General features: G+C 45.6%; 1 protein-coding gene across 2 annotated transcripts in view; it reads left to right on the top strand.

Annotated features, from left to right (window-relative positions):
• Positions 1 to 3,124: 3,124 nt before the first annotated feature.
• wnt2bb (wingless-type MMTV integration site family, member 2Bb) overlaps positions 3,125 to 13,919 on the top strand; it is a 31,808-nt gene continuing 21,013 nt past the window's right edge. The window contains exons 1-2 of one of the 2 annotated variants that reach the window (XM_080764903.1): positions 3,125 to 3,248; positions 10,717 to 10,937. In XM_080764903.1, the coding sequence (XP_080621029.1) occupies positions 3,226 to 3,248; positions 10,717 to 10,937 (244 nt within the window). In that variant the 5' untranslated portion in view covers positions 3,125 to 3,225. Of the gene's footprint in view, positions 3,249 to 3,846; positions 3,970 to 10,716; positions 10,938 to 13,919 lie in introns of those variants that run through there. The other variant, XM_080764904.1, reaches the window with a different exon arrangement.

The following is a 13,919-nucleotide window of genomic DNA, read 5'->3' as shown; positions in this document are numbered from 1 at the left end:
CAATCACAACACTTGTTTTATTCGCGGAGAATGTAAACTGATTTGTAAAACATCAACGTCATTTCCTTGGGCAATACTTCCGCTAAAATCCCGCAACTTCTGCTGATAGTCTTTTCAGCGTAGGTCGATCTTGCCCAGGGTGCACCGACCACACATGGGCATTTTTCGGCGATTCTGTCCTCAGGACATTACTAAAATGATTAGTTATATATAGACCTATTTGGGGATATGACGCTATTCTTTTTTTCTTCATTTTGCTGAATGTGGCGAATTTGGTTGAGCATTGTGAGTACATTTCACCATGCAGATGGTGAAGGAGGGTCCGGGTTTCGTCCTGTCGTGAGTAAAACCTTTAATAGATACATTATAACCTATACACACATTTCAGCACCAATTCCGTCCTCAAATAAACTTGAGCGCGGAATATCTGCCACTTATATAACGGCTGTCCCTCATGTGGCACACACACGTCATGCATCAATCTATATGCAATATTTGTAATTAATCATTAATTAATAATTAATCATTATACCAGCGGTTCTGAAAGTGGGATCCATCGTTGAGGACAGTCCAAAGGGACCCTTATACAGCCAGGTCTGTGACACTGAGTACATGTGTAACCAAATGGACCCTTACATTTGGTTCCATTTGTACACTCAAGTCACAAGTTATGTGGAGTCCTCCTTTGAGAACCACTGAGTGATCATCTTGAGCCAGCCTATAGGCTAATAGCCACTGAAATGTGGAACACTGTTACCAAACTGCCATTAAGAAATGTGAATCCCTATAGACCCCTTCAAAACCGCTCTCAAAGACCACTTATGGCAGCTGCAATTCGAAACTGCATGGCCCCTTTTTCCATAGGCTACTGTTTTTACTTTTGTTTAATTGTATATGATTAATTTCTTCCCATAGAAGTGCATATTTTTACATCTTTAAATGTTCTGATGAATTGAAAATGGAGGACCCTGATGTAAACAAGTTTTAGTGCTTTTTCTGGTTTTATCCTCGTAGCAGTTTGTATTGACTTGTGCTTTCCTTTGTAGCCTATAGGAGCCAAAAAGTGACCCCGGACATTGAGTACACCGACGTTTTATGTGCCCAAATGTGCTGACAATGACTGTTTCTTTGCAAAACTAATGCTTGGAATGGATTCAGCATCATGAAAAGCCCCTAGTTTGACATGTCACATGCTACATAAAGCATAAAGAATATTTTGCCTTCTATAGGTTGTAATTAACCTGACGCTGCCAGATCCAAAAAGCTTGCTACACAAATTTGTTTCACAGTATTTGGATCTGGGATCGCGGAAGCAAATTCGATGACGGGGCTGTTCCTTTTTTTCAAGATACATGGTAGATGATTGGATGGGAGCGTCTGTCTATCACCATGTGGGCGTGCAAACACAACCAATCATATCGACGTGTCTATATACCGTCACATCCGCATCCCGCCTTTAGCTCACACTGATTGGTTCGGTACGAAGCAGATCTGACTCAGGGCTCAACTCCGTCAGAGATCCCAGATGAGTGTTGTGTTGGGGAATATGTTTCCGCAATACCGCCCTCATCTGGCAGCGTCAGGTTAGGTTGTAATTGGTATGGTCATATATTATGCCAATTATGAAAATTGCTTAACATTTGCATGTAGGGGGGGGGGGCACGGTGGCACAGTTCGTAGTGCTGTCGCCTCACAGCTAGAAGGTAGAAGGTTCGATTCCCGCTCGGGGCGCTGTGGGTGCTGCAGGCGGCGTGTTTCCTCCTCCGCGTCATCAGTGCCCATACCCGAGGCGGTGTTGGCGAAAGGGCCTTTCTGTGTGGAGTTTGCATGTTCTCCCCGTGTCCCCTATAGGGTAGGTACCCTCACAAAAACATGCAGTAATCCTGGTCTCTAAACTGCCTCCCCCTGGCCAGCCGGGGCGCCTGATGGAGGGGAAAGGAACTGGTTGGAATAACGTGTTCCTTCCACGCGCTACGTCCAACCAGGGGAACTCCCCCCCTGTCAGGTGTAAAGGAGCAACTTGGACACTCAGGCATGAAGGAAGCATGAGTTCAAGTCCGTTGCTCTCCCCAGGTTGGCGGAGAGTGTGTAGAGCCCAGGATCACATTAGATAATTGACACAGGGGTGAAAAATGGGTTACAAAGATAAAAGATATTAAAATAAAATAATAAAATAAAAACATATGCATGTTAGCACCCGGCAGTTTCTACATGCTATGGGGATCCATACTAAACATTTCTAACATAAAACCTTGGTGTACTCAACATGTCCGGGTTCACAATGGGGCTCTATGGGCTGGCTATTAGACTATATTGGACTGTACCCATTCTGTACTGCATGTGAATAAACATTATCAATCAATCAATCAATCAATCAATTTTCAGCCATGCAGTAGTCTACATGTAGCTATATAGATAGATAGTGATTAATGTCAAAGTGCCAAATTAAAGCATTTCAGATTCAGAACCATGTCCTCACAAACATCACATTTTGATTGCATGTGCAGGCAGCAGGTGAGCAACAACTCTTTAATATCCAGATTGCCTCGACATCAGTCAGTGGAGCAGCTGGGAGCGCGCTGCGCGCGTGCGCACGCACGGGCACGCGCGCACACACAGCCGCACACACACACACACACACACACACACACACACACACACACACACACTTATACTGGCGCGAACGGTTCATCCCTTCCGCCGTGCAGTGTACTGTGCAGCTAGCTATCTCTCTCCTTCTTCGTACTCAAACTCTGTAACCCCCTGCATATACCACATACATTTGCCCAATGGCCGTGAGGAGCTGTCAGCATTGCAACGCACCCAAGCCCGCCCTCATCTCCCACCTCTCTCTCTCTCTCTCTCCCTCGCACGCACGCACGCACACACACACACGTGCGCGCGCGTCAGCCAACCACCCACACACCACTCTCTCTCTCTCTCTCTCTCTCTCTCTCTCTCTCTCTCATACTCACACACACGCCAGTTGAACGCCTGCCTGGCCGTGACTGTATCCACTGCGCGCTGATAAAGGCGGTCCACTGCAAGCATCCCGACGCATGCATGCGCCATGCAGCCGAGAGAGTGAGGAAGGAAGACCGCGAGTCTATATACCACTTTCAATCCGAGTTTCATTTGGAACTATATTTTCTACCTTTTTTGAACTGCACATGGACAAAAAGTTTATTGTGAAAGACAGAATGATGGTTGCTTGTTGCAGCGGAGATGGCTGGCCTGCCCGCCAATAGGTGAGACTATATATAGGTCTTCTCCCCCACAGGTGAATCTCCATCCCGGCGCGGCGCGGAGCGGAGCTGCGGAGGGGGAGCTTCTTCTTTACGCGCACGGATAGGGAGCAGAGGCCGGGCGGTGAGTCCACATGGCACCGAAGAACACCACCCTCCTCGACTCAGACTCTTGACAGTCTGTTAAAAAAAAAGATTAAAAAAACCGCAACGGGAAGCCAGCCAGACGCCGCGCTGCCGCGGTATGAGGATGATGGTGATGATAATGAGGAGGCCTTCTACGGCTGGTCATTAATAATAGGCCACGTTACATCAATCGTTGGAGATGCTTTTTTTCCCCTTCCTCGTCTGAAAACCTTTTTTTTTTTTTACTCGCCCATATACGGTGGAAAAGAAAGGAAACAGAAAAAACCCCCGCAAAGAAATTAAGCATCATGTTCGGTCTAAGTACGGTTCCTCATCAGAGGAGCGCGCGGTCGGTGGATTCACGTGGAGTGACGAGGACTGCGGGGCCGTGCCACGGAGCGGCGGCGGGGGGCTCCGGCGGTGCGGGGACCCCCACGGGGACCCCCACCACCTCCACCGGCTCTAGGGGTGGGAGGAGGAGGGCAGCATCCTCTCCGTGCCACGGTGGCTCCGGCGCCGCACGGACCAGCTCCAGGATTTACTGTGCGTGTCTGCTGCTGTTGCTGCTGGTGACGCCCCGCGTGGACTCGTCGTGGTGGTGAGTTCATGATGCGTTGGGTTCTTATTTTGGCTATTATTATTAGCCTATATTATATATATTATGGCAAAATGTACAACCGAACCAACAACCATCTATATTCTATGCTATGGCATGTGGCCTCATTATGAGGGGGGTCCTTGAAATTAATACAAGTTCTAGAAGCTTATGTGTTAAAGAAGTTATGAGGGCCTCGATCATAACTTTGTACAAATGTTGGTTCCATTCATCAGAGCTATACAACAACAGACCACATATAGGGTCCATTTGGAACCCGCTCCTAAACCCCGAGTGCCCTACTTTAAAACCACACTGGACTAATGTGATAGGCCTACAATAACAGCCGAATTGTGTTTGTAATATCAGTAACGTGCGAACAAAGGAGTAATTAGGCTATCGGGCGATTATCGGTTCGTGTAGCAATAGGCGAATAAAAAAACAGCATATTGCTAAATTATTAACTAAGCTCTAATAAGCTCTCAGACCATTATAGTTAACCTTCTTGCTTGCTTCTAATCAGATGAAACGAGTTGCCAACGAATTTAGACCATCATTAATCCTTCATTACATTTTATTTGCTTTAATCGTATATGAGAATAATTGGTTTCTTTCCAATTATTATTAGGGGTATATAGGCTATGTTTAATATTGTTTATTGTCAATTCCGTTTTAATTTAATTTGAACCATAAAATTCATTAAAGTTGGCATGAAAGTGAAACATTATAGGCTACACAAATCGATACACTTGACTTTACTGGGTTGACATTTGTGAGCAAACGGTAATTGCAGTATATTCGGATAAATGTAGGCCTATAATAGCACACAGTAGCCTAGTTATTTTTTATTTAGGACCGATTAGTCATGGCTTCTAAAGAAAAAACCACAATATAGCTATAGCATTTAGTGTTAACAAGAAAAGGGAAAAGGGACACGAGTTTGTGAATGCCAGTCCGATTTTTAGCTCGGAAAAATGCATTTTCTTCATACTGTCAATTGTTGGCCTGCCAGATTGAGCAATAATATAATAGAGCGATAAATATAATTTATGTCCGCGCTGTTGGCTCTGCGCGTGTTCAGCTCAGCTGGAGACCGCAAAGCAGAACAGTCATTAATTCACCAGGTACCACCAAACGCGCACGCGCGCGCGCACACACTCACACACACACACACACACACACACACACACACACACACACACACACACACACACACACACACACACACACACACACACACACAGACATGAGAGAGAGAGTGTGAGCATGCAATGACTTCACTAAAATACCCCAAAACCAGCCATCTAGAGCATAGGTGAGGGGTGAAAATATGCGGATAGATATTTCATTCCCCGTGCAATAGCATACATGAAAATGTCCATGTGTGTATGAGTATGTTTACAGTAGAAGTGTCTGCGTGTGTGTGTGTGCGTGTGTGTGCGTGTGTGTGTGTGTGTGTGTGTGTGTCTGTGTGTGTGTGTGTGTGTGTGTGCGTGTGTGTGTGTGTGTGTGTGTGTGTGTGTGTGTGCGTGTGTGTGTGTGTGTGTGTGTGCGCGTGCGTGCGTGCGTGCGTGCGTGCGTGCGTGCGTGCGTGCGTGTGTGTGTGTGTGCGTGTGCGTGTGTGTGTGCGTGCGCGCGAGTATATGCTGCCGATGGAATGTCCAATAGTTCAGTTTGTGTAGATTAAAATGCGTTAAGGGGGTGCGAGACGTAAGTGTTTTTGGCAGGACATTATTGGCTTTGACGGGAACTCAATATGTCTTTTCAACAAGATGGCAAATAACAAGAAGTTATTAGCTCCTTGTGATGTCCTGCTGGATGTTTGAACCCTGGAATCCTGAATCCATGTTATAGCGTGTTTCTCAGAAGTCACACACAGAACCACAGTGTTTTAACAACGTATTGTAACGCATTAAGACCTGAGCCTGAGGCCAATTCTACCAATTCTTGTTCTAAAAACATGTTTTCTGAAAAACATATATAGTTTCTATATGTCAGTGTTGCTCAAAACAAGTAGGCTATTTGGCTGCCCCCCCTTCATCTAAAAAATATTTTGTTCCAGGGACCCCCCAGAAGCAATTTTCTTTTTTTTAGCTTTTTCTTTTTTTTTGCCCCTCCTTTTTAATTTACATTTTTATCCCAGGATTTTGTAACCCATTTTTTCACCTTTTTGCCAATGCTACTATCCCTCTGCCAAGCCATGGGGAGATCCCCCAAACGGAGCTCATGCTGCTTCCTTCAATGCATGAGGAGTGAGCAGGCCGCTTATTTTCACCTGACAGTGGGGAAGTTTACCCGGTATACAGGACGTAACGTGTGGAAGGAACACGTTATTCCAACCAGTTCCTTTCCCCTCCACCGGGTACCCCAGCTGACCATGTGGAGGCAGTATAGAGAGCATGCAGGATTATACGGCATGTTTTTTTGTGAGGGTACATAGGGGACACGGGGAGGACATGCATACTCCATATAGAGAAAGGCACTTTCACCAACACCAACCTGCACCTATAGGGTATGGACACTGATGACACAGAGGAGAGAACACGCCCCCAGCGTCCACGGTGAATCAAACCCGGGAGCACTACTGACTGCTTCACCGTGCCCCCCTGAAGCAAATATTTGAGTAAAAAAAAGGTTCTCTTTAAACACATTAGCACATTTGCACATATATTCACGATCTTTCAGAAATAGCAGATCTACAAGCTCATAGTGCGGTGACGCTATTAATTAATGTCTAAAAGGTTAGCAAAGATCATTCAAAGATGCGGCTTTCAAGTTAGTCAAGCAATTAGACATGTATTGTACCATCGGATGCTTTGTTAACCTTTATTTCATACCAATGCAATGCAAGTATAAAATAATGGTTAAAGTGGTTAAAATATTTTTTTTTAAATGACACAGATGCTTTCACGGTTTTAATGGGTTAATGGAGCATGTTTATCAAGTTTCTCCAATGCTATGTAGTATCTGGACAGTGATTCTCAGAACTGAAAGTTTGGGTGCCCTAGGGGAGTCACAAAGGAGTCCCGAAGCCATTAAACAATGTCAAAAATGCGCAACAGGCAAATATATTATGTTTATAATCTTCCTGATAAATGATCTTGTGAAATAATAAATATCCACATACGTGCCTCAGGGCTACCTACTGTAATTAATCAAGTGAAATTGCCCAAATAGGGAAAGCATAAGTCATTATTTCACCACCGAGTACAAGTGCACCTGATGTGTCTGCAGTCAGGTGGCTGCACATGGGCATGTTTATTGTTTCAAAGACCCAGAAAGATTGTGCAGCGCTGATATTAGGATTACAAGGTATAGCCCCCAGCTCACCCCTCCCTCTGTATACCATTTCAACCATAACAATAATGGGGGATGATTTAGATCAGTGGTTTCCAAACCTTTTCATATATCAAGGCCCATCATTTATTGGGTAATTGAGCAACGGACCACCATTTGACGACATTTATTTAGCCCCTCAGACCCAAAACTTTGAATATTTTGTCGTCGTTGGACAAGACTTTGTCCACGATTCCATGCTGTATTGATAGGAGAGATAACAGGCAAACGTTGAATTGTGTAGACTTCTTGTAAATTAAATAATGCAGATGTTTAACAATTAATGTAATTCTTGAGAGCTTTGGTGGTCACCAACTCTCCCTGGGGACCACCTGGAACCCCCTCAAGACAGACAGACAGACAGACAGACAGACAGACAGACAGACAAAGAATAAAGTGTGAATTGCTGCCCTGGTTTCTTCCTTTGATGAGCACTCTGTCTGCTCTTATATATTCAGCGCCTGTAATCCCACTCTGGGGAGAGAGAGAGAGAGAGAGAGAGAGAGAGAGAGCAGGGCTTGCAGTCTCCCATCCTTTAGCCTCGTAAAACATGACCACACAACTACATGCACTCTGACCTCCCCTGACTGACCCGCCCGTGCTTTATGGAGTCCCACTGTCCCGCTCGCACATCATGCGTCTTTCATGCGTGTATTATTGGTATATATAATACACCCAGTAGTACCCAGCACTGCACGTAAATCTGAAGCCGACAGTGTTTTCAGTCGCATTGATGGAGATTTATCTTGGAGTGAGCTCATTTACATTAATGGGAAGCCGACTACTGGCCGTAAATGTCGCCTGCACTGCGTTGCATCTGGCTAAAAGAGCGTGGGCATGCAGTGAACTGTCAGTGAGATGAATGAGAGCGTGTGTGAGTGAGTGAGTGAGTGAGTGAGTGAGTGAGGGAACAATCTGACAGGGTTATTGGAGAACCCCCCCTGACGTCTTGCCCTGAGCCCCTGATTTGTGATGACATGATTTCTACTCAACCTGGCACAATTGGGAAACTTTTATGCACTCTTTCTTGTTCTCGCTGTCTCGCTGTCTATTAAATACACACACACACACACACACACACACACACACACACACACACACACACACACACACACACACACACACACACACACACACACACACACACACACACACACACACACACACACACACACACACACACACACACACACACACACACACGCCTCGTGGGGAGAGGTTAAGTGCTTATTTATTTGGAGAGTAGAGTAAATGGTTTCCACCCCCTGCTATCCCCGAACCTTTAACTGCTAAGTGTAGTGAACTCTGACTCACAGTGGACTGTTACTACCACTCTCTTTCACGCTCTTCACAACCTGTGTGTGTGTGTGTGTGTGTGTGTGTGTGTGTGTGTGTGTGTGTGTCCCAAACCACAGCCAACGCGTACCATATGCAGAGCTCTGTTTGCTGATATTTTGACACACAGGTATTTAATGAAGCTAATGTGATTAGAGACTGGTTTTGGGATCAGTTCACTTAATACAGAGGCATCATCTGATCAACGGCGCACATATGGTGCGACGCAAATGTAACCACGTGAATCCTAGTGTCCATATTATTCTGGAATTTGGAGAAAACTGTCTGACTTGCACTGACGTCTGACGCAAGCTGCGAAGAATGGTAATTAATGGGTTTATACTAGAAAGTTCTGTGATGAATTCTGCCTTGCCTTATACATATTTTGATGTCACTCCTGTCTGATTGGACATAATATTGTCCAATCAGAAAACCTAGAACAACAGTGTGTTGCCTATGCAGCAACCACACTAATAAGGCAGACATTATGTGGAATTTGGAGTTGGAGAACACTTTGTGAGCTTGTATATATTATTGGCTATGTTGGGAGATTTGGTGTAGAGGGGAAAGCAAGGAGGGGCCTTATAGTCTACAGACCCCTGTAGGACCCCCGTCTACAGTACAAGCTCACAACGCATTGCAACGGCACACATTGAGCTTGTAGATCAGTAAAGTAAAGCATCGACTGATGCACACATAATAATGAATTGAATTGCATTTTATAGCGCTTTTCCAAGTGCTCAAAGCGCTTTACAATGGTTCATTCATTCATACAGTACATTGGGAGGTGAAGCGGTAAACAGTCGACGCCAGCGTCCTCACTTCCCACCCCCAATCCAACCCCTGATGCTGAGTGTCAAGCAGGGAGGCACTGGGTCCCATTATTTAGAGTCTTTGGTATGACCCGGCCGGGGATGGACAATACATATCGTCAGTGTTGTTATCTGGAATCCGTGACGTTTCGGGTCTTGCAACAGACATTCTCCTCCAGGTGATCCTGACCATAAGGCTGATCAGAACCTGTGTCCAAGTGGCATGCTACTACTGAGCTGCATTCAAGACACTTGCCTTGTGTCTGACACCTGACTTTATGTCTGAACACAGCTTTGATGGATGTGTTCTGTCCTGTTTGGTCAAACCATATGGGCTTCCATTGGAAATGCATTGGAGCGGCCATTAAACACAGACACAAGACAGACACAAACAGGTGTCTTGAATGTGTGAACGCAGCCCAGTAAGGGCCCCACCCGCTTACCTCTGCCCCACCCCCTCCTGGTGCTGCGGCCATCTTGGAAACTAAACACAATATAAACAATTGGAGAGGGGTGGGGTGGGGCTGAGAAAGGCCCTTATTGGCCCGTGTACGTTGTAGGGAAGCTGGGGCAGGGAGGGTGATATTTGTCACTGGCTCACGTGCACGTATACTCCCATGGGCACGGGGTGGCACCTGTCAGCGAGGAGTACGATGAAATATGTCATTGCGAACACAGTGAGCACCAACTATGAGACCTAGCAGATCATGTCTGTCTGTCCCGCTGTTACGTCATCATGACTCAGCCATAACCATATAAGGAGTCCCCAAAGCAGCTATACGTCCAAAACCCAAATATGTACGAGCTGCGTTCGCTTCCCGCGTTTGCGCGTCTTACTTGTATACAGTATACAGTATGTCAGGGGTGTCCAAACCTTTTATAGAAAATATTAAAGCACCCAAGGGCCAACTACATAATTTATTAATATTAAATATCAATGGTCTTTTGTCAGGTGTGTGCTGTGAACAAAAAGTGTATCTCAGCCTGTTTTCAGCCTTATGTCACATTACCAAAACCAAGCAAGCAAGGTAAAAAAATAAAATAATACAAGGAACAATGATAAATTATACTCTGGGAAATGCAGGTTAAAAAACTTTAATGTAAAAAAATGTCCCATACTGTTGGGTGTGCCGTTCATAATACAATTCAGGTATGAAGCTGCATGCGGGCCGTGTATAATTCGCCCTAGAGCCGCATTTGGAGGGGAGGAATGAATTGGCATGACATACAACGTTTAAACGGTCTTCTTGCTCCGTGTATACCACAGGTACATCGGTGCCCTGGGTGCCCGCGTCATCTGCGACAACATCCCGGGGCTGGTGAACAAGCAGCGGCAGCTGTGCCAGCGCCACCCGGACATCATGCAGTCCATCGGCGAGGGCGCCAAGGAGTGGATCCGAGAGTGTCAGCACCAGTTCAGACACCACCGCTGGAACTGCAGCACGCTGGACCGGGACCACACGGTGTTCGGGCGAGTCATGCTACGCAGTAAGTCTGCTGTGTGTGTGTGTGTGTGTGTGTGTGTGTGTGTGTGCATGTGTGTGTGTGTGTGTGTGTGTGAACCCATTCTGACCTGAGATCAGATTCATACGAGGTTTCCACTGGACACACACTGGTCTGATTAACCCATTCTGACCTGAGATCAGATTCTAAAAATGTCAGTCGTTCTTCGATTTTTCAAAAATAGCAGACCTACAAGCTCGTAGCGCGCCACTCGGTGGCGCGCTATGAGCTTGTAGATCTGCTATTTTTCAATAGCTAAAGCATAACATGATGCTGACACCAAAATGGGTTCCCGTTCAGAATGGGTTAAGGCTGTACCCTAGCCCTTATTTTAGGACTCGAACTTCGGCAGGAATTTTCGAGTGAACATTCGGACCAATCATGACATACACACAATTTCTCGGGCCAAACAAAGAATTAGAAAGTAGATAAAACGGCAGGTTACAACACGTTGTGTTCTTCTTTGTAATTATTTGGTCCAAAATATTGTGTGCGTTGTCATGATTTGTCACGACAGGAGTTGGCTTCGTATACGACGCTTAAAGGTCTTTAAATAAATAAGTTTTGAAATGCCTATGGAGAAAATGAAATGGAGAAAAAAATTCCTGGGCCACTCGTCGTTCTGAAAGGGGGAGGGACTGCGACGCTCTATTGTGCAAAAGGATGCCTGTTTAACAGATTAAATGTAATCAGCATAGGGCGCAGCAGGGAATCGAACCCCATCCCAGTAAACCAGGAGCTCCATGCCTGTGCCAAAGTGCTTTGTTTGCGACGCAACGCAAAAACCTACCCTTGTAGGAGCCCTACCCTACCAGCCCTATCCTACCAGCAGCAAAGAATACAAAAACAGATACTTACCCAGTTACCGTGAACCATCACGTTCTTCTGCAGAAGACAGGCAGTGTCCACAAGTTAGGTGAAATGAGGTGAAATGACAGAACCGGCCGAAATTGTGGCAGTCGACGCAAAAGACGCAACGCAAACGAGTGCGACAGCAGGCAGCCCGACACGACGCAACCGCAGGAAGCCGGAACGCAAACGCAAACGAGAGCAACACCATCAGTAGGCTACCCTGCAGAACCACACCAGCGACAGCAAAGGACAATAAACAAGATTTGTACTCTGCGCAGCAAGCAGCTCTTCCCAGCAGCAGCTATAGCGTACAGTTCCTACCTCAATGTCTTGTGCAGGGAGGGGGGGGCATCGGTCTGGGACACTTCACATGGGCTCCAGGTTGGGGGTCCTCGGAAGCCTAAATTGGTGGGGCTGTGGGGCCCACGGACATGGCTCGTCTCAGGGTCTAGGGCTTGGTGCTGCCTCCTACACCACTGGTACAGTGACTCTTCATATTCTGGAATTACATGAAGAGAAAAGATAAGTGTCATTAGTGTTAGGCCTACATCACATTAGAAACACATGTGGCTGTATAGCCTTGTCAGCCCCCACAACCCATATTTTATAATATATATAATTATATATTATTATAATAGAATACATCAATATTAATTATTAAACCAAAAGTTCAAACATAAATCATAAATCAAATGCTTTCAAAATAAACAAACAGTTAACCAGTTGATCCAAGTTAAGACACCAAGCCTATATGACTCACCGAAGAGTAACCAAAGGTTGTCACAGTGGACAGGAACATGCTGCTGTCAAACATTTCGGCCATCTTGCATAGGTGGGAGTGGAAGTGGGGAGTGTAGGAACTGATGTCACCTTTATACTGCCTTGATTGACAGTTGACATGGGTTGCCATTTGCGGGTTGCCATGTTGGCTGGGTTACATTTACATTGCCAAGGCAAAAAGCAAAAATACAATCAAAACTAAATGTATGTACATTTGAATTGAAAGTCAGAATATTCAATAAATCAGTGTCACACACACACACGCACATGCGCGTGCACACACACACACACACACACACACACACACACACACACACACAGACGCAACAGCGCAGAGAGAGAGAGAGAACTAACCTTTTTCTCAAATTGTGCCATGCTTCGAGTGCCAACCCTAACGAGCGAACATTCAAACCTTGAATGTTTGGGGACAGCCTTAGTGTGTGTGTGTGTGTGTGTGTGTGTGTGTGTGTGTGTGTGTGTGTGTGTGTGTGTGTGTGTGTGTGTGTGTGTGTGTGTGTGTGTGTGTGTGTGTGTGTGTGTGTGTGTGTGTGTGTGCGCACGCTGTGTTGTAGTATAGTAGAGTAGTATAGTAGAATTTGTGGAGAATGTTCCTGGTCCTCACAAGAGAAGTGGTTATTAATTGCTTAGGTTTTCAATTAGTGTGAAAAGCCACAGACTGGGACAGGTGCAGTCAATGCATGAGACAGGAAAAAAGGAGATATCAGGATGTTATGCTGCTCACTGCTCGCAATGAAATCCATTTTTCTTTTGAAGTGAAGACAGTGTGCGAGATATCCTTTATTTCTTAGGAAATATTTGCGTTGGGTTTACAGTTTTGATTAGGCGTTGAGTTTAGATTTAGGTTTAGGGGTATATTGTTTGGAGTTACGCTGATTTATTTTTAGTTGCATGCTATATTTAGGTATACTATATAACTTGAAGTTCTTCATAATTTAGTTTTTATGCATTCACAAGTATAAAGTATAAATACAAAAATGCGCCGTCCCGACAGGCTGGGTTGCCTCATGGTGGTGCTAGAACAGAGCGATTTGAACAATGTGGGGTAGAGCTTGTTCAATGGCCTACTGGGAGTGTGCGTGAAAAGCTTCACACCAAATGGGCCAGCGGTGCATGTCCGAGATTAGATATTTACCCTTACAGACGGACGGACGGACGAACAGAGACAGACACAGAGGACCAAAAACATAACCCTCCTCGCGTTCCGGCCATTCCACCCTTCCTCCCTACCACACCCTTTCTGTCATGCATTCTTCTCTTTCTCCTCTCTCTTCCTTTATTCGACGTCTCTTCTTCCCCACGCGGTGCCCCGTGTTT

Source organism: Protomyctophum bolini (assembly GCF_963924005.1).
Source record: "Protomyctophum bolini genome assembly, chromosome: 5".
NCBI lineage: Eukaryota > Metazoa > Chordata > Actinopteri > Myctophiformes > Myctophidae > Protomyctophum > Protomyctophum bolini.
The sequence above is the reverse complement of the archived record's forward strand: the minus strand, read 5'-3'. Positions and strand labels throughout refer to the sequence as shown.